Source organism: Malania oleifera, chromosome 5, assembly GCF_029873635.1.
Source record: "Malania oleifera isolate guangnan ecotype guangnan chromosome 5, ASM2987363v1, whole genome shotgun sequence".
NCBI lineage: Eukaryota > Viridiplantae > Streptophyta > Magnoliopsida > Santalales > Ximeniaceae > Malania > Malania oleifera.
In genome coordinates, this window is record NC_080421.1 from 20,132,420 (window position 1) to 20,159,250 (window position 26,831).

At 35.0% G+C, this 26,831-nt stretch overlaps 1 protein-coding gene across 1 annotated transcript; it reads left to right on the forward strand.

Moving 5' to 3' along the window:
- The first annotated feature begins 9,880 nt into the window (after window positions 1-9,880).
- LOC131155481 (methylthioribose kinase-like) lies at window positions 9,881-26,726 on the forward strand. The gene is made up of 6 exons (XM_058108646.1): window positions 9,881-10,368; window positions 10,915-11,224; window positions 16,793-16,967; window positions 17,179-17,380; window positions 24,913-25,127; window positions 26,360-26,726. Exons 1-6 carry the CDS (start codon window positions 10,183-10,185, stop codon window positions 26,526-26,528), a joined length of 1,257 nt encoding a protein of 418 aa, XP_057964629.1. The 5' UTR covers window positions 9,881-10,182; the 3' UTR covers window positions 26,529-26,726.
- The last annotated feature ends 105 nt before the right edge of the window (window positions 26,727-26,831 follow it).

Here is a 26,831-nt window from a genome sequence, read left to right on the forward strand (position 1 = left end):
TGAAATACCGGCATACGAGCCAATGATTTTCATGATATACGTATATATGCAAAATGATATGATTGATCTGATAATTAATGATATGAGATATCCATGTATCACAGTTTCAGTATATGTTATATGATATTAGAACCTAGTTGACTTGGTCTAGTTGTTGTGTCCATGGTCTTCATGATCATGATATTTGTGTTAACGCCATTGTGTGGAGTGGTGTGAGATTAGATGGTCGATGTGGTTTTTAAGAAGTGTGTAAGCGCCCCTGGTGTACGGACTAGGTCTGACAGACCCAACAGACTTACAGACTGTACTTTTGACTTGGCAGTGGTTGACCAACCATTGTCAGGTCCCGCCTTCGGGCCACACAACCCAGTCATGTGGGGGTAATACATGACAACAGCCAGCTAACCCACTAGGAATATTTTTGGTATTATTATTATATGAGATGATATATGTTTATGAAAATACAGTATGTTCTGCCATGTTTTGATGATATATATATATATATATATATATATATATATATGTTTTTCCATATTTGACATAACAATTAATGAATATATTCTGTATAGTATACGTATAACACGGAATACTCATGTTGCCACACACTAGTATTAGTTTATTTCCTATACTGAGAGGTGTCTCACCCCAAAATTCTATAAACTTTTCAGGAGCCCCAAATAGGAGAGCGGGTAAAGCCCCGTTGATCTAGTACGATAGATCTGCCCTTCCAGAAGGGTAAGTATTTTGATAGGGTTGGATGTACTTTGTGGAAATGGCCCTAAGATATATATTTTTGGGTTAAGTGTTGTGTATACATGTATACAGTGATTGTAGTAACTCTGGTATTGTGACGTATGGTATAATGAGATGTATATGATTGTTTGTTTCTTACTGTTTTGGCTTCCGTTTTTTAAACTGATGTATCCCTGGTACCCACGGGCCAGGTGGATTATGATATGCTGAGCTGGGATTTGTGCTATTGATTTTATTATTTTGAAAAAAAAATGTGGAAATTAAGCAGGTTGTCACAGTTAAGGTACTGAAAAACTGATTATTCTGAAATTACTAAAAATATATTTTTCTAAGTGTACTGTATACTGAAAGTCCTTTATTCTATAAGCATATAAATATCATGGTATTTCTGTTCATAAACTGTAAACATGGCATTCATGGTATAACGCCCCGAACCCTTAATCCTGAGGTAGACACGTTATATCTGATAAAATCCCTGATAATTCATAATCAACATATACGCAGCGAAAAATATAAACATAATTTCCATATAACATAATACCAGAGTTTACTAATTCTAACTATAATCCATAATAAATCATCCATCACTTGCATTCCCATATATATACATATCTCCCAAAAATATTCAATATTTTCACAATCCATCATTTCTCAACAGACTTAAAATGTAAAGACATAAAACATAAAATATAAATTTTATACATCCCAAAATTAACATAGAAATATACCATTTTCTTTTTCTATTTCCCAATAATGCTATAAAACCTCAAGCTCTCTAAGCTCGACCTCGAGGAGGTTCTGAAAAAAGAATACATTTATATTCGGGTGAGACATATCTCAGTAAGGGAAGAAATAATATATTAAAACAGTATGTGACTAACATGAGTTTATAAATATCATTTTACTAACATATGCAAAACATTATCATAAACTCTGAAATCATTTTCCAAACCTAATCATTCACATGCAAAGATTTAATCCACGAGATTACCTAAGGATAGGGGTGATTACCCGCCCATACAAGTAGCACCCCTCTGCTCTGATATATTTGGCAACCCTAAGGTCACAATTAAAGCATACCAAGGCACTCACCTTGTTCAGTAAGCCCTCAAGTGATAAATTCATCTTGTACTCACACAATTCATACAAAAGTTTATCGGCGAAGGCTCCCAAGAATAGGGAAATCTACCCGCCCATATAAGTAGTTTCACTCTACCCTAACACGTTATGCAGCCTACTACTACACCTGACACAATTAGGGCACTCGCCTTTCTCAGCAAGCCCTCGGGCGAAGAGTTTGCCTTGTCCAAACGTAACATGTTCTACTAGCATAAATACTGCTAATACCATAATACATTATTCTTCCTCTCATTGTTCAACCATTCACTTATGTTCATGTTCATAACTTTAACATTTCACTTCATTTTACTTTAAGTGACTCTTTCTTATTTTACATTGTTCACATTTCACATTTCATTTCCATTTCATTTATTTCCCTTTTCATTTCATTTCATTTCATACCCACCATCTTTCAATTGTTTTACTCAACATCTTTCAGCTATTTTACCCAATATTTTTCAGCTGTCATACATTTACCCAGCATTTTTCAGCTGTTACACATTTACCCAACATCTTTCAACTGTTTTACTCAACATCTTTCAGTTACTTTACCCAGCATCTTTCAACTGTTTTACCCAACATTTTTCAGCTGTTTACCTAACATTTTTTAGCTGTTTACATAGTTGTATTAACACACACAAGCAACATAGTCTAGATTATGTTTTATTCACAATGCATTACTTACTTAACCTGCATCTTCTACATTTAACATATATTTCCACGCAAATATTCCTATTTACTCATGTCACATAATTTAGTAATAAAATTCATACACTGCCTGTAAAATAAGCCAACCAACATTTAATGTTTTTATACTGAAAATACCTTTCATTCCTTACATAATTACCCTAAAAATATTTTTCCACTTTCATCAATTCATTTTCGCATACACATATATAATAAATAGCCCTAAACTCGGGAAAATATAATTTAAATAATTGACATTTTAAACTCATACCGAAACATATATACATACATATAACACAATTTATTTTTCATTAAATTTATAAAAATTCTGATTTAATATATATTTTTCCCCTTACTTGATTTCTTAAATTACGCCAATAGGGACCCTATAAAAAATACCTGCAGCGCTCACCCAGATCTTGAATAAAAAATCCTAATTCCATTAAATCAACCTTAAATAAAATATTATTTTAATATTTTCTAAGCTCATAAATTCTAAATAAATAAATATACCCTTAAATATAACCAAATTACCAAGTTTCTCAAATCTCACTCTCGCTTTGGAGTAGGGTCTAGAAAATCCCAATTGAAAAATTACCTACGCCAAAATGATGACGACGACGACCTAGGACACCGTGGTGGTGCCTGATCATCGATTAAATGGAAGATTTAATGGGAAATTGAAAAATTAGGGGAAAGTTACCTTACCCCATGAATGATACCTACGTCACTCCCACGACAAATTCGCTGCAGTAGGAATGTCGGTGGTAAAGTTAGGAATCCAACAACACCTTCCATTTTCTGATTGGTCGAATATCCATCGAGAAATGAAGGGAGAGAGAAAGGTGGAGATGGAGATGGTAGGACAAACTGTGAGAGAAGAAGATGCAGGAGGCTTCTACAATTCGCAGGAAGCCTCTACTTCCTTACCTTTTTTCTTTTCTTTTCTTTTTCTTTTTCTTTTTTTCCTCTTTTACTTACTTAACTTAACTTATATATATATAATCACCATTTTACTTACTTTAATTAATTCAATTTAATAATATTTAATTAACTAATTAATCAATTAATAATTACTCTTAATTTTTTTCCTTCTAATTCTTTTTATTTGTTTATTTAATACATTAATTTAATAATATTTAACTAATTAATTGATTAATAAATTTTAATTAATAAATTTTTTTTCCCAGGTTATTACACATGGTTTGTATAAATATGGTACTATACTCTAATCAACTCAAGCCACACTAATAAATATTATTATAATCAGGCTTTGAAAACCATATATATAATTTGAATAATAACTTGATAACAACCTATATTTTATACTGAAATCATAATGAAGTTTCCTATCATAGCATGTTCTCCTTACCTGACTATTGGAAAACTCCTACTGAATATTGGTCCTACACCCGTAGGGTTTCCCACTCAACTCCCTGAAAACAACATTCACCAGAACAAAACATCACTATTTCTCTGTCTACTTAATTTCCTACAACTGTTGAAAAGCCTAATTTCGAATAAAAGACCTTACCCTAAACTTGGGGAGAAATTCAACTCGATCCCACCGATGATCCGCCTCGGTAAACTTGAAGAGAACTTCGTTAGGAGCATCGTGGTGGCTTGAGATTGTCGATCCGGCGATTGACAGGGCCGAAATCAAAGAGAGAGGGAAGAAAAACCGTAGGAGAGAGAGAGGGGAAGATTTTCGTTGAAGGTTCTGCGATTAAACCCATTTTAGGGCTATTTATACTGCGGCCTTCGTCGACGAGCCACATCATCTCATCGATGAGGTCCAGAAGAAGGTTCATCGATGAAATTCAGAATTTGAAAAATAGCCGCTCGGTATTTTCTCGTCGACGAAATGCTTCCTCCTCGACGAGGTCCTTATGTACCCTCGTCGACGAATCCCCTGTGTTCGTCGACGAGGCCCTAGGAAAATTCTTGGGTTATTACATTCAAAGTGCATCGTCGTCGATGAATGCTTCGCGTTCGTTAACGAAGTTTGCCGTCTCCTTCTATTTCTGTTTCCATTTCCCTCCCTCTTTATTATTTAAATACCATTATTGTTCGAGTCGTTACAATATATACCTGATATGAAGATAATTATTATAAGACACTTTTCTCCTAATTACTATTACAGACCTGCATTACATAAAATGAATTACAATCATAAAAATAGTCTTCATGTTTTACTTTCATGTGCCATTACTTGATCTGTTAATATAAACCTGCACATACACTTGAAAGCTATCAAATACTAGAGTTTTTGTCATTATCAAAACCGGGTGTGACCTATAAGGTCAACATAATTCATTTCCTATATATCCTGCATCTCATACATATAACATAATTCCACACAGAATTCTATTTATTCATGCCGCACTATTTAGCAATAAAAAATCATATATATATATATATATATATATATATATTTCTTGTAAAATAAGTTAACCTACATTTAACAATCACATACTAGAAATATACCTTTAATTTCTTACATAATTATTCTGAAAAATATTTCACTTTCATTAGTTCATTTTCACATATACATATCCAAATAAAACAACCTTAGGCTCAGAAAATGTAATTTAAATGGTTGGCATTTTAAACCCATACAAAAACATATACACGTATATTATTTTAACATTTCCTAGGCCCATAAATTCCAAATAAATAATATTACTCTTAAACATAACCAATTTACTTAATTCCCCAAATCCCACTCTCGCTTTGGAGTGGTGCCTAGGAAACCCAAAGTGAAAATTTACTCCAACCAAAATGACAACGATCACGACAAGGACCCTGTGGTGGTGCTCGATTTTCGATTTAATTGAAGGTCTAAGGACAAATTGAGTAAAAAAAATGAGGGTTTACCTTACCTCACGAGTGGTGCCTACGCCGCTCCCATGACAAATCCGCTTAGGTAGAAATACCAGTAGCGAAGATAGGAGCCCAACGGTACCTTCCATTTTTTGATCAACTGAATATCCGCCGAGAAATTATAGTATGTTGAATGTTAAAACATTTTTGAAAGGATGAGTGAAGTTCAAATGAATTTTGAACTTCATCTCTAAATTTACTTTTACATATGCTAAGTGAAAATTCTATCAATAATTGACTCATTTGCATTATTTGATTATTATTTTTGTTTCTGAATCCTAAAGAAGCCATGTAAACCATTGTCAACATCACATTCTATTTTTTCATAGAACTATAGTATGATATAAATTGTTTATGGGATGCATAAACACATTACATTATTTAAGGCTGATTATATGAAGATCTTGTGCTCTCATAAAATTCATTAATTACTGGTTGGATTATTGGAATTGTTTAGTATTAACACCTAGGTTTCGAACATATCTCTATGGAAAATGTCATATTTATAAGGAAATGCTGCCAAAAGTTTTCAAAACTGATAAAACTTAATTATTTAGAATAGTATCATTTTTTTTTTTTAACTTTGTCCGAATGTCTAATTATTTTTTTTATCAAATCATTGATACTTATAGTACGTATATGGTCAAAAATCATATACTAATTTTTTTTTTATAATTCTTAATTTATAGGGTTTGCGGTTGTCACAACATCAACACGATGCCATGCACTACAATCAGATGCAGATTTTGATTTTTTTTTTATATTTTTTGTATTATTTGAACATATGAGATTCATGTATAAAACATTTGAAATTTGTACTATATATTTGTATTTGATTTTGAAATAGAATTTTTAATAATTTATGAATCTTTTTAATAATTATGGTTTAATGTTCTTTATGTGAAAATGTAATTATAGATTTTCACAAGAATTAATGACTAAAAAAATATTATTGTCTATAGATATTAGTGAATAATCAAAACCGTCACTAATACTATACTATTAGTGACGAATTTTGATCCTTCATGTTAGATTTACTGTAATCCCAAGAGAGGTGTGAATTGGTATTTTAAAATTTTTTCTCCTAAGTCAAATATCCAACAGTAGTATTACACAACCCTAGAGTCAATCTAATGTAGATAAAATAAATCTATATATATATAACGAAAATTATACTTCACAAGTAAACTAATTAACCATGCACAATAAAGCAGTAAAGAGAGATAACGCCAAATATGTTATCGAGGTTCGGCAACAGTGCCTACGTCCCTACCTTGGCTCACAAGCACAAGGATTACACTAAGGCTCACTTAACAGGTGGAGCGGCCCTTAAATACAAGCGGGTCAATTAACGGGGCTGACCTCAACCTATACTATCATTCCAGGCTAGATTATCACCCCTTCAAGCAACGCTTAGAATACAACAGATTTACAATACAATTTGCGTTCAATGTATATGCTTCTCAAGTAAGCAAATTTGCACCAGTATAATTAACACACTACAGTATGATAAGATATAATAAACTCAATGTAGTCTTAATATCTACTCTCAAGTATAAAGCTAATATACCAATTAGAATGTGAGAGTGTATGTGTTAGGATCTTTGTGTCAAAACAATAATATCAAACACAAGATGTAGCAACAAAGATCTTCAATGCTCAAGCAAATATCTCAAAAATAAGCACAAAAGATATTTGAAATTGGTTTGCAAAAATTATTTTACAAACAAAATACAATACAAGCTTTTGAGTATTGCAATGATGATGCAAAACTCACAAGTTCTAAGGAGTTTTCCCAATGAAGATTTATTGATAAAGTCTCCAAGAAAAACTTTAAGCTTACTCTCAAACGAAAATAAATCTCAATCAAGTGGAACAAAGAGAGTGTAAGTTTAATGAGACAATCACAAGAACACTTTTACTAAACAATTTTTGCAATATGGATGAGTAAGAATGGGAGTAGGAATTTTGAATATGAGAAATGAGATTTTTGAATTTTAGAGAGAATTTGCTAATTATATTTGCTAATTGAGTGCTAATCCATGCAAATGAGGGGGGATATATAGGCACCCCACGAATTATAACCGTTTGGGACCTATCTGGTATTTTTAAAAAATTTAATCAGGTTAATAAAAATTAACCTCGTTTTATCCTTAGTAAAATTTGAGCAACTCGAGAGGCTAGGTTAACCACTTTTGAGGTTCGGTCAACTAGGTTGCTTAGTTCGGTCGACCATGGTATTTTTGAATTAAGGAGATGACTGACCAGACTTGAGGCAATTTCAAAAACTCTGAGGTTCGATCGACTGGGCTAAGTTTGGTTTACCAAAGTTGAATGTTCGGTCAACCGGGCTAAGTTCGGTTTACCGAAGTTGAATGTTCGGTCGACCGAGCCATTTTACAACTTGAAGTTTGGTTGACCAGAGCGTTGTGATTTCCCACGTGCCAGTTCGGTCGACTAGGGCGTTGCAGTTCATTTTAGAAATGATCGGCCAACTGGTCAGCTTTTTGACCCTAGAGAGGTTCAGTCGACCGAAGTGCTTAGTGCATTTTGGAACCGACCATTTAAAATTTTCAATTTAGGTCCTATTTTTCTTTTGAAATTTCCATATTCTTCATGATAATTATTTCTAAGATATGTGGGGGGTTTTTTCATGCAATATATTTGGACCTATGGTCAGTCTAAGGTCTTTGAGCTTTTCTGTCCTATTGTGCATGCAATGCATTAATTATTACAGACCTTTCCTACTTAAATATTATAAACCCGAATTAAAATTAATTAAATTACAATAAATTACTATTCTGGGTCTTTATTCTTCAAGTCACCTAATGCCATCATATGATCTTGCTAATATGAATCTGCATACAAATTTAATAGACATTAAATACTTGAGTATTTTTCATAATCAAAATAGAGTATGACCTGTAAGGTCAATACTTCATTAAAGACCAAGTATTAGTGACAGTTTTGATCCTTCACTAAAGTCCAACTATTAGTGACAAATTTAAAACCGTCACTAATATAATACTATTAGTGACGAATTTTGATCCTTCACTAAAGGCCAAGTATTAGTGACAGTTTTGATCCTTCACTAATACTCTATTATTAGTGACGGTTTCAGGATTAGTGATCGTTTTGATCATTCACTAATACTACACTATTAGTGACTGTTTGGAAATTCGTCACTAATACCTTACTATTAGTGACGATTTTGTGCCGAACCAATATAGAATTTATAGTGATGGTATTGGGGTTTTAGTGACGGTTATAATCCGTCACTAATACTACATTATTAGTCACGTTTACAAAATTCGTCACTAATAATTAGTAGTAACGCCAGATATAATAACTAATTTAAAACCGTCACTAATACTTATAAATTCATCATTAATACTATTAGTAACGGTTTTGTGATTATTAGTAGCTGTTTTGATCTTTCACTAATAGCCTTATTTTGTGTAGTGCTAGTAAATATATCAATTTTTCAGGACTTACAGGAAATCAAGTTTAGGAGCTCCGGGGCGGGACCTAAACGATTTAGTCGGGAGTGGGCTTGGTAAGATACTATTTTGTTATGCTTTGTTTTTGAACAATCTGGGTTGTATAATGATTTGGGAAATTTTAGTATGACTGGTTAAGAATTAGTACTCTGGCAGGTATGGTTGCATAAATATGTTTTGCTTCCATTGGTTGTATATTTATGTTAATGATGGGATGGTATACCCTTTGACCTCACTGGGTCAGTGGATGTTGATATTGTGGTATCAGAGTATTATAAAATTATTTATGGAATATTAGCACTCCGGGCCCCACTGGGTTCGTGGCGCTACATAATCCTTTAGGATATTACATATATATATATATATATATATATTATAATATTATATTATTTAAATAATAATAATTAATTATTTAATTATTTAATTAAATGATAAATTAATTAATTAATATTTTTAGGTTCATATCCCTAATTAAGTATAATATTTTTGGGGTAGTTACATGTTCTTTATTTTGGGGCTTATTTTAAAGGCAATTGAGGGGAGTTTGCAAAGTTGCGGATTGACGAAATTGGGGCAGCCGAACCTAGAGAGGATCCCCTTTATTCGGCCACACTACAATATCTTCTCTCATCTCTTTCATTCTTCCATCATTTGTTCTTCGTTTGTTTTAATTTCATATTTATTTCAATACTTAACTATTTTTATGAGAAAAAAATTAAAAAAAAACTAAAAAAATTGGATATTATTTAATTATGAATAAAAAAAAATGTATATATTTTTCATGTATAAATAAAAAAATAAATACCCCCTATATATTGCATAAATAGGGAAAAAAAATTGGCCGAATTAACGTGAGGGTTGGCTTCGGTGGGGAGGAGAAAAGATGAGAGGGACAAATGAGTCAAATTAAACTAACAATCAGCATCGGGTGTTTGTCCATAATGTCTAATGTGCATGCATAGCACATTCCTCTTCCTCCCATGCGCCAAAAATATGTCTAGGTTCAAGATTGTTTCTTTCAATGCCAACTCATTTTCACTTCTCGCCCCCATCGATTCTCCTTCTCGCCTTTTCCCCATTCCTGTAGTCCATTTTCATCGCGCCTAGTCAACAGTCATCCTCTTCCTCTTCCCAAACTGAATCAGTGGGTCAGTAACACACTAACACGTCAACCTAAAACCCCCTCTCCCCCCCCCCCCCCCTTGCCACCGTCTCTCCGATCACCACCGCCGTCGTCGCCATGTCATCATCTGGGTTTCGCCCTCTGGACGAGAAGTCTCTGAGAGAGTACATAAAGGCCACGCCGTCTCTCTCCTCTAGGGTCGCCGACCAGATTGATGATTTGAAGATCAAAGAGGTCGGAGACGGCAATCTCAACTTCGTTTACATCGTCGTTGGCTCAGCCGGCGCGTTTGTTGTTAAGCAGGTACTAATTTGATGAATTGAGGTGTGAGTGTTCAGCTCCCTGTGGAAAGGGGGTTTTACTGTGGTCTCTGTTTTGGCTGTGCACTGTTGGTTCTTTGCGTTTTCGAAATCAGGGTCGGCCTAAAGACTTCGTCTTTGTGTTTTGTAGAATTATTTTCTCAGTTTAGATGAATTAAGCCGGAGCAAAAATGGTTACTCAGCGGTGTTTAATCTGAACTAATTAATACTTAGTTTGATGCATGGTTTAGTATTCTACGTGTTGAAATCCGCTTTGGGAATGAGGAGAGAAGTGGACTAAGGCCTCAGCGACTTTCGCTTTAAACTTTACTAAGCACATCCCAATACTTTTGTAATGCGTAATGATTTTCATCCTATGGATTCAATTGCAGGTGTATTATTTTGTTTTTAATTACAACATGTATTTCATTTAAGCTCCTTTCTTGAAGCCCCTCTGCAGATAGAGATTCATATCTTTAGCCATCATCTCTAACTAATGCCCCATATGTTGTGGATTTATTTCTTTGCTTTTGGGTGTTTGAGAGTGCAGGCTCTTCCATACATACGTTGTATTGGGGAATCATGGCGGTTGACGAAGGAACGTGCATATTTTGAGTTCCTCACATTGAAAGAGCACGCTCATTTGTGCCCTGATCATGTTCCAGAAATCTATCATTTTGACCGTGAAATGGCTTTGATTGGCATGCGCTACTTGGAGCCTCCTCATATTATCCTGAGAAAAGGCCTGATAGCTGGAATTGAATATCCATTGCTTGCAGAACACATGTCAGAATATATAGCAAGAACCCTTTTCAAAACATCCCTTCTATACCATTCCACTATGGAGCACAAGCGTGGGGGTAAATTAATTTTTTCTATTTAATGTTCTAAAAATTCATATATTTTCCATTTTCTTATGCTTTTCTTCTTGGACAACATGGGATTTGAAATGCATACTTTATATTTACTTTCGCTCTCTCTTATATATGTGTGTGCGTGTGATCATGTATATGGCAGAATAATACTCAAACCACTTAGATTGGTAATTTTAAAAGGGGACATTATTGTGCAATACACACACATATTAGTACCTTCGATACTTAGCGATTTTGAATTTGATTTAGTATGGTTTTCCCCTTTATTATTGTTATTTTTAAGACCTACATATCAATCATTTAATCCAAGGTGACAAGGTTGGCTACATGGTGTTAAAATCCCAATCCCACGTATCATTGTAAATAATATACAAATTAGGAAAGTGGTAAATATGGGGGATTTGATATTATTCAATAAGGGAATTGTTTCCTTGTTTAGACTAGGTAATCGTATTATATATTGGGATGTACATATGAACAAAGTAATGCAGAAAAGATTCAATAGCTTCTGCTTTCATGGTATCAGAGATAGGGTTTCTCAACCTTAGCTAAACGATGGCCAACAACACCGTCAAGAGCAGAGGCTGTACCTCTTCTGCAAATATCAACGGTGACTCAGAGGTCACATCTGTTGGGGGTTCGAATGGGCTGGATAACACAACCTTTCCACTCTCATTGGAAAAATTAAACGGAAAAAATTTCCGTGAGTGGGCTCAATCCATGAAATTGGTGATTGAGGGAAAATGGAAGTTAGGTTATTTTACCGGTGAGCGGAGGAAACCAGACCCTACCGATGTTGTAGCCTTGCAAAGATGGAGGTTCGAAAACTCCATGGTCACAGCTTGGCTCGTCAACTTGATGTAGCCATCAATTGGAAAAGTCTACTTGTTCTTGCCAACGGTGAAGGAAGTCTGGGAAGCCGTACGTGAGACATACTTCGACGTTGAAAGCTACTCGCAAATCTTTGAAATCAAGACCCAATTGTGGCAGATGAGGCAAGGTGAGAGAGGCGTTACCGAGTATTTCATGGAGATAACTCATCTCTGGCAGGAGCTCGATCTGAGCATCGACGAGGAGTGGGAGTACTCCGGCGACAGCACACGATATTGAAAGAGGCTTGAAAAGGAGAGGGTCTTCGAGTTCCTTGCCGGCCTGAACCGAGAGCTCGACGACGTGAGGGGACGGATCCTTGGCCGGCTACCTCTTCCTTTAACCCGAGAGGTCTTCGCAGAAGTTAGGAGGGAGGAGAACAGGAGGTGTGTGATGCTGAGGCCTCAAAATGAACCTGCTGGGCTTGACCTCCCCGTACTCGTATTTGCCCAAAAATTAGATGGGCACGTTGGACACGTTGGGCCGGATGTTTCGGCTCTTGTATCAAAAGGCCCAGGGGGACCTAGTCAACGACCACAAAAAGGTAAATTATGGTGCGAACATTGCCAAAAAACAGGTCATTTAAAAAATACCTACCAGAGATTCATGGAAAATTGGCAGATTGGAAGCCGAGACAATACCAAAAAAATCGTGGGTACCAGGCCAACATTGACGGATCAACTGAAAAATTACAAGGAGAAAACACCAATACCTCTCCAAGTAGTGCATTCAGTCTTGAACAGTTGGATCAGCTATATAAGATGATTTCGTCAATTCAAACATCGGGTCAGTCTTCCTCTGGTTCCCTGGCTCACCGAGGTAATTATATGTCAGCTTTAAATACTACATCCTGTTACAAATCTCCATAGATAATTGATTGGGGTGCATATCCGATCATATGACTGGGTCTTATCAATGTTTTTCATCCTACTCACCATATGCCAGGAATTTGAGGGTAAAAATTGCAATGTCTCTCTCTCACCAGTTGTTGGAAAAGGAAGTATTCGCATATCTGATTTTATAACTTTACAATCTGTCCTACATGTCCCCAAGTTATCCTGCAACTTGTTATCCATCAGTCAGTTAACAAAAGACTCAAATTGTTCTGCTAAATTTGTTTCCTCTCATTGTGTTTTTTGGGACCTATCATCGGGGAAGACGATTGGCACTGCTAAAGCGTACGAGGGACTCTACTACTTTGAGGAGGCAAGTTTGAGTGAACTATGTAATACTGCAATTTGTGATTCTGCATCTACTTCTAGAAATAGTGAACTTTTGTTATGACATTCAAGGATGGGTCATCACAATTTTCAATATTTAAAACGATTGTTTCCTTCTATTTGTTCAAATAAAATGGCTTCTGAGTTTCAATGTGAAGTGTGTGAGCTTGCCAAACATCGTCGTACTTCTTTTCCATCATCCATATACAAACCATTTCGCCCATTTTCTATGTTTCACAGTGATGTATGGGGTCCCTTACATTCCCTCAATCGCACCAATACAAAATGGTTTGTTACCTTTATTGATGACCATACTCGTCTTTGTTTGGTCTACTTATGAAAAGACAAAACTGAAATCCGCTCCATTTTCATCAGTTTTCATTCCATGATTCATACACAATTTCAGACTCATTCAAATTTTACGTACTGATAATGGTACGGAATATTTTAATACTATCCTCGGAACTTATCTTCAAGAAAATGGGATTGTTCATCAAAGTTCTTGTGTGGATACCCCACAACAAAATGGGGTTGCTGAACGAAAAAATAGACATATACTTAAAGTAGCCCGGGCATTAATGTTTACTACCAACATGAAACATTATTTTTGGGGCGATGCCATCTTAACAGCCACACATCTCATTAATCGAATGCCAAGTCGAGCACTTTCATTTGTTACCCCCCTTCAGAAATTCCAGGAACATTTTCCTACCTCTCGACTCCCCTCCAGTCTCCCGCTGAAATTCTTTGGTTGTACTGCTTTTGTTCATGTTCATGCACACCATCGCGATAAATTGGATCCTCATGCCATTAAATGTGTCTTCCTTGGTTATTCGCCTACCCAGAAAGGCTACAAATGCTATGATCCGGTCTCAAAACGACTGTTTGTTAGTCTTGATGTCACTTTCTTTGAAACCACTCCTTATTTCCCAAAACCCTCTCTTCAGGGGGAGAATTGAAGTGAAGATCGGTTCTTTGACCTCTTTACAACTGAATCTGCGTCATTCCCTCTAGTTACTCCATTCCCTGACCCATCTATTGAGCCTTTCATTGCATTACTTCCTGACTTGCCAAACACAACAGAACACTTACCCTCAGGGGGAGATACAGGAAAGCAAAACAACGTAGACATACTTGTTTACTAAAGAAAGCCGAAAACAAAGGATAGAGAGAATCTCATACCTGAGGCACCAAGAGCGTTGGAACCAGTGATGGCTTCAATTAACCATGAGCCCATGCCCAATCCCGATCTGGTAATTGAGTTTTCCTCTGATAATCCTGCACCTGATGATATCAATTTACCTATTGCAATTAGAAAACAAACCAGGTCATGTACGCAATACCCTTGGTCTAAATACATGTTTTATAAAAGTTTGTCTACAGGATATCGTGCGTTTGTTTCTAACCTTGACAGGATGAAAATACCAAAGAACATTCAGGAAGCTCTAGAAATACCGAAATTGAGAGAGGTAGTCATGGAAGGAATGTGAGCTCTAGAAAAAATGGAACTTAGAAGTTGACAAATCTACCGAAAGGGAAGAAGCCAATGGGTTGTAAATGGGTCTTCACAGTGAAATATAAATCTGATGGAACAGTTGAAAGATATAAAGCCAAACTTGTTGCAAAAGGTTTTACACAGACTTACGGCATTGACTATACTTAAACATTTGTACCAGTGGCAAATTTAAATACAGTTCGGGTTCTCTTGTCCTTGGCAGCCAATTTAGATTGGCCACTACAACAACTTGATATTAAAAATGTTTTCTTAAATGGAGAATTAGAAGAGGAAGTATACATGACTATACCACCAGGATTCAGTGAAACAGGTGAAGAAAACAGAGTGTGTAAACTCAAGAAATCCTTATATGGCCTCAAACAATCTCCTAGAGCGTGGTTCGACAGATTCACAAAAATATTAAAGAATCAAGGTTATCGACAAGGGCAATCAGACCATACACTGTTCTTCCAACAATCTCAAGGAGGTAAGAGAACAATTCTAATAGTGTATGTTGATGATATAATCCTTATTGGTGATGATACTGTAGAAATGGAGAGATTGAAGAAAGTTCTGTCTGCTGAATTTGAAGTTAAAGACTTGGGACAGATGCGGTATTTTTTGGGCATGGAAGTGGCGAGAACAAAAAAGGGAATTAGTGTTTTTCAGCGAAAGTATGTTACTGATCTCCTAGTTGAAACTGGCATGCTGGGATGCAAACCCAGCAAAACCCCGATGGAGATAGTAAAGAGGGTTGAAGACTGTGGAAAACTAGTAGAAAAGGAGAGGTATCAGAGATTGGCTGACAAGCTAATCTACCTATCACATACTAGACCAGATATTGCATTTGCAGTCAGTGTAGTAAGTCAACACATGCATTCACCAAAAGAAGTTCACTTAGATGCTGTATACAAGATCCTTAGATATCTCAAGGGATCCTTGGGAAGAGGACTCTTCTTTAAGAAATGTGAAAGCAAGGATGTAGAGATCTTTACAGATGCAGATTGGGCAGGATCAGTGGAAGATAGAAGGTCCACCATAGGTTATTGTACATTTGTCTGGGGAAACCTAGTAACTTGGGGAAGCAAAAAACAGAATGTGGTGGCTCATAGTAGTGCTGAAACTAAATTCAGGGCAGTCGCTTAAGGGATATGTGAAGGATTGTGGTTACGAAAACTCTTGGAGGAATTATAGGTGCCGGTGAACTTTCCTATCAAACTCTACAGTGACGATAAGATAGCTATCAACATCTCTCTCAATCCAGTTCAACACGATAGGACTAAACATGTGGAAGTAGATAGACACTTCATCAAAGAGAAAATTAAAGAAGGAATTATATGTATGACTTATGTACCAACTAAGGAACAAACTGCAGATATTCTCACTAAAGGGTTGGGACGACATAGCTTTGATGATCTTATTAGCAAGTTGGAGATGATTAATATTTATGATCCAACTTGAGGGGGAGTGTTAAAATCCCAATCCCACGTATCATTGTAAATAATATACAAATTAGGAAAGTGGGTAAATATGGGGGATTTGATATTATTCAGTAAGGGAATTGTTTCCTTGTTTAGAATAGGTAATCGTATTATATATTGGGATGTAGATATGAACAAAGTAATGCAGAAAAGATTCAATAGCTTCTGCTTTCAGTTTGCAGCTGTGTTTTCAGATCATTGAAACATTGGATTCTATTTATTCATGTGTGTAGATAATCTATTGAGACTTGTTTCTACTGCACCATATATTTAACTTTTGATGAAGTTGTTCAGTTTTTTCATCGTCTATGAAATGATGACTTATGTATCTGTGTATATAGTAATTTACAAAAATTGTTGGTTCCTATTTACATGTATGTTATTTGGGTAAACTATGTTTGTGTGCTTAATGCATTTAGCTAATGTGTTTACCTTTACTTATGTTTGTGTGCTTAATGCATTTAGCTAATGTGTTTACTTTGTGCAGTTTCTGAATTTTGCAGGAATGTGGAATTATGCAGGCACACTGAGCAGGTCATTTTCTCTGATCCTTACAAGGAGTCTGAGCATAACCAGTGGACTTCCCCTTATCTTGATCGAGAAGCTTTGGCTGTCCGCGAGGACAATATTTTGAAGCTTGAGATTGCTGAATTGAAATCCCTGTACTGTTACTGAGCAGCCTCCTTTTTTTTTTTGTTCGTTTAGACATTATCTGGCAGAATTGAAATTGCTTTTTTTTATTTTATGATCATTAGAGTCACATGTCTCTAGGTTTTATGAGTAGCTTCCGTCCTTTTTTTTTTGTTTCTATATTATCTGGCAATTGAAATTGCTTTATTTTATTTTATGATAATTAGAGTCACATGTCTCTAGGTTCTGTGAGAGAGCCCAAGCCTTAATACATGGAGATCTCCACACTGGCTCCGTTATGGTCACTACTGATTCAACTCAGGTTATTGATCCAGAATTTTCTTTTTATGGACCAATAGGTTTTGATATAGGAGCCTTCCTAGGGAACTTGATCTTGGCTTTCTTTGCACAAGATGGACATGCAGATCTGGGGAATGACCGTAAGGTATGTTGCAGTTTTAGTATGTCTCAATTATGCAATTCTTTTCTTGTTTCAGAATTTATACTCTTTTGTGACTTGGATATTTTACTTATTGTAGTATCTGTTTCTATGTATGTTCTTTAGTCATTCATTGTTAAATCCTTTCTTTTAGTTAGTAGTGAAGATTGATTTTTTTGAGGTGGTGGGTTGTTTGGATGAGAGGATGACAAAAAGAACATGGATTGAAGCATTAAAAAAATCTTATAAATTTAAGTTTTTTGAAGTGAAGGCTTTTAATCAAGCTAAATGATGGCTTTTGACAACCTTGTGGCCTGCTTCATCAGCTCTAATGATATTGTTAAGATTTTGATTAAAGTGAATGACCTAACTTGAAGATAGGTATCTCCCTCTATTTATAATACAAATTAAATACATTCCAATGACAATAATACTCTTACTAACTCTCACTAATCAACATACTAACACAAATAATAATAATAATACTAAAATACATAAATCCTCTTAACACTCTCCTTTAAGCTGGAGCATAAATGTCATATGCTCCTAACTTGTTACAAATAAATTTAACACGAGCAAACCCCCCCCCCCCCCCAATGCTTTGGTAAACTGATGGGGATCAACATGCACCTCGAGTATCTTTTGCGGATATTGTGACATGTGGATGACCACCCGAAGTCCACCATTGATGTAAACTTTATTTGCAGCAATTAGAGCTTCTCATAGAAGCTAGCTTGGAAAGAGGATGGCAACTTGCAAGTCAAAGAGTCTTGATTTTTCAAGAAGCATTTATTTCATTTTAAGTTCCTAGACTCCACTATCATAATTATTCTAGTTCCTAGACACCTATTTCCTATGACCAACTATTTCCTAGGAACCTATTTTATTTTACTTTTGTGTTTTCTTTAATCTTTTAAGAAGTCATGTGCAAGTCATGTGCATGTAAGGCTATAAATATGCCATCACTTGTATTGTAAAAGGCATATTGCATTATCAAATAAAAAAAGAAGCTTTTGCTTGAACTTGTGAATCTTGTTACTCTCCTTGTGAGTGAGTAGTGTGGGGTTACGTTTCGTCTCCTCAAAGATTGGGTGGTGAGAGACCACGACAACCTCAACGCCATCATCAACACTACACACTCACACCTATTTCATAGCTCATAGCCACAACCACCTCAAGCTTCCTTCTTGTCTCAAGATTCCTAAGGATCAACAAGCTTGTTCGTGGTGCGATCGAGTACTCGTGTGTCTTGGTGTTTTGACATTTGGAACCTTTTGGTAAACTCATTTCAATTCCTTGTTTGTGGTCATCTAAAACAGCCCCTAAAAGTACCTTGTAAGCCTTGAAACTCTACCCGAAGCCTTGAAAAACCTCGTTCATTCTCTTTGAATCTTCCTAGATTTTCAACACGAACAAGCTCGCTAGTATCATGGTTAGGGATATTTGATTTTACGCTAGGACTTGTGATCTAAGACTTCTAATATAACATGTTTTAAAATGAACTTGATTACTTGAATGGAATGATCAACTAAGGGCTTTTGAACCAAATCATATATGTTTTCAAAATCTCAACAACTTGTGATAATTAAAATATGTTTGTGATGTTCATGCTTGGTCTATTCAATTCTTCTCATAGATTGTGATATTGTGTGTGTGTTCTACAAAGATGCTCAACCGTAGGGCTAGGGCTACTTAGAACCGTCCTACATCATAGTGGTATTAGAGCCTAGGTTAGGTTCACATTTGACCCTACTTTGGGTGACCAAACACCATTCCTAGCACTCACAAATCAGCAGCCACACCAATGTCAAACAAGAAGAGCAATCAAAATTAATCGGTACAATCACAAACTATGTGAAGCACCAACATAACCACGGACGAGGTGAATGACTCACCAACAGATATAACACTCCCACAACTTCACAACTGGTTATACGAATGCTGCCCTTGCTCCAAAAATCTCACAAAGAAGCGTTCACAAACCTTGAACGGAAATTAACGGAATACGCTAGTGCATGGTTGAAAAAGGTTGGATTTTTGAGCAAAAACCAGGCCCAACAACTTGATAATATTGTCTAGAGAAGGAATCATAACATGGTAGAGGGAAAAAAAAAAAGAGGAGAAAGGTGGTAGGAAATTCACTCAAACTTTGGTGGCCAGGTTAAGTGTTGAATTAGAATATAGAGCTATGGCTCACATTGCTTATGAATTTGTTTGGTTGAAAAAGATGTTGGAAGAATTGGGTATTTCACATTCTCAGCCTATGAAGTTGATGTGTGACAATCAAGATGCTCTTCATATTGCCTCCAACTTGATCTTTCATGAGCGGACGAAGCACATTAAAGTTGATTGCCACTTTGTTCGGGAAAAACTTGTGCAAAAGCTCATTACTACCGCTTATATGAAGTCGGATATGCGGCCATTGGGGGGTGGAGGTGGATTTGGGAAGGATAGTTGCGAGAATGGCTTTCTTGGCGACAACTTGGGGGAATAGGGTTTAGGCCGGGTCACGCTATGGTACATTGTTAAGATATTGATTAAAATGAATGACCTTACTTGAAGATAGGTCTCTTCGTCTATTTATAATACAAATTAAATACATTCTAATGATAATAATATCCTTATACTAACTCTCACTAATTAACACACTAACACAATAATAATAATGCTAAAATACATAAATAACCTCAATAAATATACAACAACAAAACCTAGCCTTAGGTCCCACTAGGTGGGGCCGGCTACATGAATCCTTTTCCGCAAATTTATGTGATCATGGACAATTTCTTTCGACAAATTCAGGGCTATTAAATCCTTACTGTCTCATTCCAAGTTATTTTAGGTCTACCCCTACCCCCTTCTACTACCCCTCACAATAATTAACTCTTTCTCACAGGCGTATTATGTGGTCTACGTTGTAGGTGCTCAAACCATTTGTGTCGCCTTTCCCTTATCTTACCTTCTACAACAGTTATGCGTAACTTACTATGAATATATTCATTTTTTAATTTATCTTTGAGTGTTATACCATTCATCCATCTAAGAATTCTTATTTCGGCAACTTTCACTTTTGGATATGTTATTTCTTAGTTACCCAACATTCTAATCCATATAGCATAACTAGTTTTATAATCGTCTTATAAAACTTTCCTTTTAATTTTAAGGGTATTCTATGATCACAAATAACACTTGAAGCACCCTCAATTTTACCAACTTGTTTTAGCTCTACGCATCACATCCTCTTTAATTTCTCCTTTAGCTTGCATAATAGATCCAAGACATCGAAATTTACCAGTGCTGTTTATTTCTACATCATCAAGTTTAATTTTGTCCCCAATATTCCTCTTACTTTTATTGAAAATACATATCATATATTCTGTTTTATTTCTACTTATTCTAAAGCCTCTAAATTCTAAAGCTGCTCTCCATAATTCTAGCTTAGCCTCTATTGCACCCTAGTTTTATCAATTTATACAATATCATCTGCAAACCACATACCCATGGAACCTCATTTTTAATACACTCCCAGTCAGTTGATCCACCACTAAAGCAAAAGGATAAGGGCTCAAAGCAGATCGTTGATGCACACCTATTGTGATTGGAAATTCTCTAGTCTCTCGACCTATAGTCTTTAAATTTGTCATTACTCCATTGTACATATACTTGATGACATCAGTATACCTACTACATACACCCTTTTTTTCTAAAACGCATCATAGAACTTCCCTAGATACCCTATCATATGCTTATGCAAATCCCTTTTCTTTTCCTTAAACTTTTCCATTAATCTTCGTAAAAGATATATAGCTTCTCTAGTAAATCTCTCAGGCATAAAGCCAAATTGATTTTTTGAGAGTTTCGATTCTAGCCTTAACCTTTATTCAACTATTCTTTCCTACAGTTTCATTGTATGACTCATAAGTTTAATTCTACCATAGATATTACAATTTTGAACATCTCCTTTATTTTTGTATATAGGTATTAAAGTGTTTTTTTCCCCTCCATTCATCTAGCATTTTCTTAGTTTTTATGATTGTATCAAATAAATTTGGTAACCATATAATCCCATTATAATCTAAGCATTTCGAAACTTCAATTGGAATATTATCCGGTCCTATAACTTTTCTATTTTTCATCTTTTTTAGTGCAAACTTAACTTCTTTAACTCTAATCTTGCGAATAAATATCATATTTTTAGTCTTTTCCTCGTTTTTCAATTCTAAGTTTAGGCCTTCTATTTGGTTTTCATTAAATGGCTTATTAAGGTAACTTTGCCATCTTTTTTTTATTTTTTTAAATGTCTTCTTCCTTAACCAAGACAATATCATCCTCACTTTTTGTACATTTTACAGTACCTAAGTCCTTACTTTCTCTTTCTCTAGATCTAGCAAGTTTAAATATATCTTTTTCCACCTTCTTTTGTATCCAATCTATTGTACAAATTATTAAATGACCTATGTTTAGTTTCACTAATGACCTTTTTTTGCATCTTTTCTTGCCTCTTTATACTTTTCAAAGTTATCCATGTTTCTACATTTTTGCCATGTTTTATACCAATTTTTTTTTCTTTACGGATTTTTGAACTATTGATCCCACTACCAACTTTCTTTGCTATTCGAGAACCTTTCTCTTGGCTCACCTAAAATCTCTTTTGCTGTTTTTTTAATAGAGCTAGCTATCCTACTCCAAAGAGTGTGTCTACACCATCCTCTATAGTCTAATCACCATCTTTGATCATTTTATCTTTAAATTTTATTATATTTTGTCCTTAAACTCTATGTTGTGTGGTTAGACTTTATACTAGGATAACTTTAGAATCCTTACATAATAAACGATCTACCCTCCTAGTTAAGAAAAAGACTATTTGACTTTTATTTTGTCTACTTATGAATGTTATTAAATGTTCTTCTCACTTCTTAAAGCAAGTATTCATTGTAGTAAAATCGTATGACATAGCGAAATCTAGGATCATCACTTCAACTCATTTTTGTCTCCATATCGATATCCTTCATGTATCCTCTCATAACCTTTATTATCCCTTCCGATGTGCCCATTCATATTTGCTCCTATGAATATTTTCTCAGTCCGTGATATGCCTTATATAATACTATCCATATCTTCCCAAAATTGTCTCTTAAGATTTTTTGATAAGCCTACTCGAGGAGCATAAGCACTAATGATATTTATTATCTCTTGGCGTAAGACCATCTTGATTTTTATAATTCTATCCCCTACTCTATTTACATCTACAACACTATCTTTCAAGCTTTTGTCAATAATAATTACTACCCCATTCTTATGTTTTTCTTTTCCAGTGTACCAAAGTTTAAATCATGATTTATCAATTTCTCTAACTTACTCCCCCACCCACTTAGTTTCTTGAAGGCAAATTATATTAATTTTTTCTTCTAATCAGCGTGTCCATAGTTTCAATGCTTTTACCCGTAAGTGTCTCTATATTTCAAGTTTCTAATCTAATCGTAGTGTCCTTAATTAGCTTCTTTACCCGCCCACGTCCTCAATGATGCAGGAACCCTCGCATATTTGATAATGTAATCGGGCTCAGACACATTGCGTCAAAAATGCTTAAGCCTTAGTTATGCATAGAACAATCCATACCTAAAACCAATGAAAGGTTGGTCAAATCAAGGATCTGAGCTTCCAAGAAGCAAGAATTGCAAATATGCAATCTTGATCCAGTCTTTGCATTATTTGTGCCAAAAAAAGAAAGATAAAAAAACAACACAAAAAAGGTGGTATGAAAAAGCCTGTTGTATGCCCTTCGCTTTTTAGTATATTCTTAACTTTCTTTGAGAAGAAAACAAGAGGGTATGATATGCCGAAAATGCTTAATATGCTTTGCATATCTGCAATGAGCCAACTTATTTAGGAATTTAGTGATTATCCCCTTCATAAAATTATTTAAGTCTTGTAGAACTCATGAAAAATTGCAAATATGGAAAATGCACACACACAAACCAGATTCTCTCTGCACAGCATGGGCATGCATCATTCTGGTGAGAATATATGGGCTGACACCTGCATGCCTACAGCAGCATTTGAACAATAATCGCCATGTGACAGAAGATTTTTCTCCATTCCACTTCTCATACAAAGAACCTGAAGTTGTGTACTTCACTTTTTGTCTCCATGAAACGAGGAGAGTCCTGTTTTCTAGCTATAGGTTGACTATTTTATTTAGCCTAAATCTACACTAGCAAAATTGTTCATTGGTATTCTTCAAAATATTTCCTCCCCGATCAAAAAAGGTTCATAAAATTGAAATTGTATGGTTCATAATTATTTGAAATTATGTGACACTTTTTTTTTTTTTTGGGTTCTATTAGTAGGCATACCTTGAAAAGCATTTCAAGTAGCACTGGGAAAAAAAATTGGATGTAGTTTCCAAAGGCAAGCAAAGGTAGCTGACAAAAAACAAATTTTATGCTAAGGGTTGTAAGTCTGCATGAAAGCCTATGAAACGTTGAATTAGATCTTTAGAACCGAAAAAGTGTAGTAAGGGATTACTATTTTACCGTATAATAATAAGCATGGTTTCTTGAATTGTTAGTGTTCTTCAAGATATTAACCAGATGACCCACATTAAATGGGTTTGCTGAAAATTTTTCTCCTTGATGAGCTAAAATTTTAGCATGATGTATTCTTTTTTCCTTAATGAGCTAAAGTTTTAACATAATGTCAGGTAAGAAGCATTAGGATGGTTTCTTGAGCAACCAATGCTGCGGACTTCAGGTTCACATGACTTATACTAGTAATTATGACAGGGTGCAGCAGTTTTTGTCATCCTTGTACATCATAGTGATTTGACATTTGGAGAAAGAACACTTTTATAGAATCTTCGGATAAAGTGACATCATTTAAATTTTATACAACAAAAGCTTCATTTTAGATCATTTGGTCTTAAGAGCTAGGCATGTGGATTTTTGTTTGCAGTGACTGGAAATTTCATAATTCATGGGCTTCATTAGAGGTTTTACCTTTATGTTTTAATATTAAAAAATGCTAGTGCTTTTGCTGGCATCATTTTACAATGAACTTATTAATTTCTGTGCCCCACTATATGTTGCTTACACCCAAAATAAAATCCCACCATATGTTCTGAAGTTCCTCTGTGCTGCTGTGATAGGAAATTTCATTAAAATTTTCAAATTTTTTTATTGGCTTTTTCTCATCAGCTTTTCTCTCCTTTCTATTTCACATTTATATGCAATACACAACTTTATTTTATCAATTTCATTGGTTTTTTTTGTGGTAGAAAAGTTTGTTATGCACATCGGAAATGTATTTTTTCTTTTCCATTCTTTCAAGGGAATATCATATCCTCTTTCTCGTTTTGTCATCTCTATCTCATCCTCTTTCTTTTATTCTCTCCTAAATGTATGTCTTCTTTTATCCAACAAAAAACTCTATTCAGAATTGTTGTATTGTTTTCTATATTCTAGATATTACCTTATCTTAGGCATTGTCTGTTTTCTTCAGTTCATATATTTTGATCTGAAAACCACATTGTTATGCAGGCATACAGAGATTGGATTCTACAAACAATAGAAAAGACTTGGAATCTTTTCTATAAAAAATTCACTGCATTCTGGGATGAACACAAGGATGGCTCCGGGGAGGCATATCTTCCTGCAGTTTACAACAATCCTGATCTTCAGCTTCTTGTGCAGAAGAAATATATGAAAGATTTGTTCCATGATTCTCTTGGATTTGGTGCTGCTAAAATGATAAGGTGAGAAAATGATTACAAATATTCCCTCATATAATATCCCTAACAACTCTTCATCCCTTTGATTTTTTTGGCTCCTCTTTTGTTCTAGATTTTTTCTTTTAACTTAACAAACCTTAAAGTTTGGAATGTTAAGAGCAGAGATCTTATTCGAATATATGATTATACAAACTGTTGTTAGTATATTTATATGACTTGTATTGTTTATCTGTGTCACTGTATAATTTATATGGAGAGGTGCTATTAAAAAATGTAGTGGCTTTTGTATTTAAATTTTACATCTTTGAGGTGCTTAAGAAAACCTCTATATTTAAAATTAACTTATCCAGAATGTAAGTATGATCCACTTGTTCCAGTTCCACTATTGTCCTAATTTTACTGCAGATTAGTTTATTGTTTTCACCTTGGAACAAACAATTATGTCATTAGATTGATTGTAAACAGTTTTTTGTTTTCCTGTTCATTAATTTATCATATTGGTTAACTTGTCCTTGTGTTTTTTCATTGGCATGCCTAGAAGTTTGCCTTGTGTTTTTTCATTGGCATGCCTAGAAGTTTGCATATTCATTGTTTGGCTTATGATTTTTTTCTGGTTTAACTACTGGTGTGTACATTTCAAAGTTTCTTTGACACCTATTTTCATTTGATGATGAGTATCATGATTGATATTGTTGGTTGAAAAACAATAAGATATCTTTTAATGCATTGTCTCCCCTTTAACTGCCTCAAAGAAATTGATGCAGGGTATTAGTTTTTTTATGCTCAATTACTGCAGCCTGGTTATTCCATCCAATATAGAATAGGTTAAGTATAGACACACCATGGTAAAGCTTAGTAATAGTTATTGCTTGTTATGGTTTTGTGATTTTTTTTCATTGTTTTTTGCTTTATTTGCAGTAACACTTTTTTTGGTATAAACTGTCAAATTCTTCTATTATAACCATTCTATGTCCTAGGAATACAAGTACATTCTGTGAACGAAATGAAGCCTTATTCTTCATGTTTCATGTGATTGTGGACTGTCTTTGCATCAGAGAATTCATGTACTGTCTCATATTTTGAGCATCCAAAAATTTTCAAATGAAATTTCATTTGCAATTTTTGTTTGCTATATGATATTAGTCCATCTTAACAATCCCTCCAACTTTCACTGTTTAAAATGCTTTTATAAAATTCTATTTACGGGTTCATTGATTGGCGTTGCTGTCATGACACTTCTATTTTTTGTTTTATAGGAGGATTGTTGGGGTTGCCCATGTTGAGGATTTTGAGTCAATTACCGATGCTAAAAAACGATCAGATTGTGAGCGGCAGGCTCTTGAATTTGCAAGGATGCTTCTGAAGGAGAGGAGGAGATTTGTGGCCATCAGTGAAGTTGTTTCAGTCATTCGGGAGCTCCATTAACAGAGTTATGAATAAAGTTCAACACAAGCAATAAATGTTTTTCCTATACAAAGAACCCCATTTTGAAACTAAAGATCACTTGGGACAATCTTTATAACTCATTGCTGTTTATGTTAATTATTTTTATGCTTTGGCAGTCCTGTGGTTGCTTTTGATGTACTTTTCTGTTCCATTATCGACGTGGTTGCTTTTGATGTACTTTTCTGTTCCATTATCGACCATGGATGCAAGTGATGTGCCAGATCATACGACAGTTCTTAAAACATTTTTATTTCAAGTCTTTAAGTAACACATGCAGACAGA

Coding starts and splice junctions, on each gene's coding strand:
- LOC131155481 (XM_058108646.1), top strand. CDS start 10,183: ATGTCATCATCTGGGTTTCGCCCTCTGGACGAGAAGTCTCTGAGAGAG. Junction 10,369..10,914: donor GCGCGTTTGTTGTTAAGCAG/GTACTAATTTGA, acceptor TTGAGAGTGCAG/GCTCTTCCATACATACGTTG. Junction 16,968..17,178: donor ATTGCTGAATTGAAATCCCT/GTACTGTTACTG, acceptor ACATGTCTCTAG/GTTCTGTGAGAGAGCCCAAG.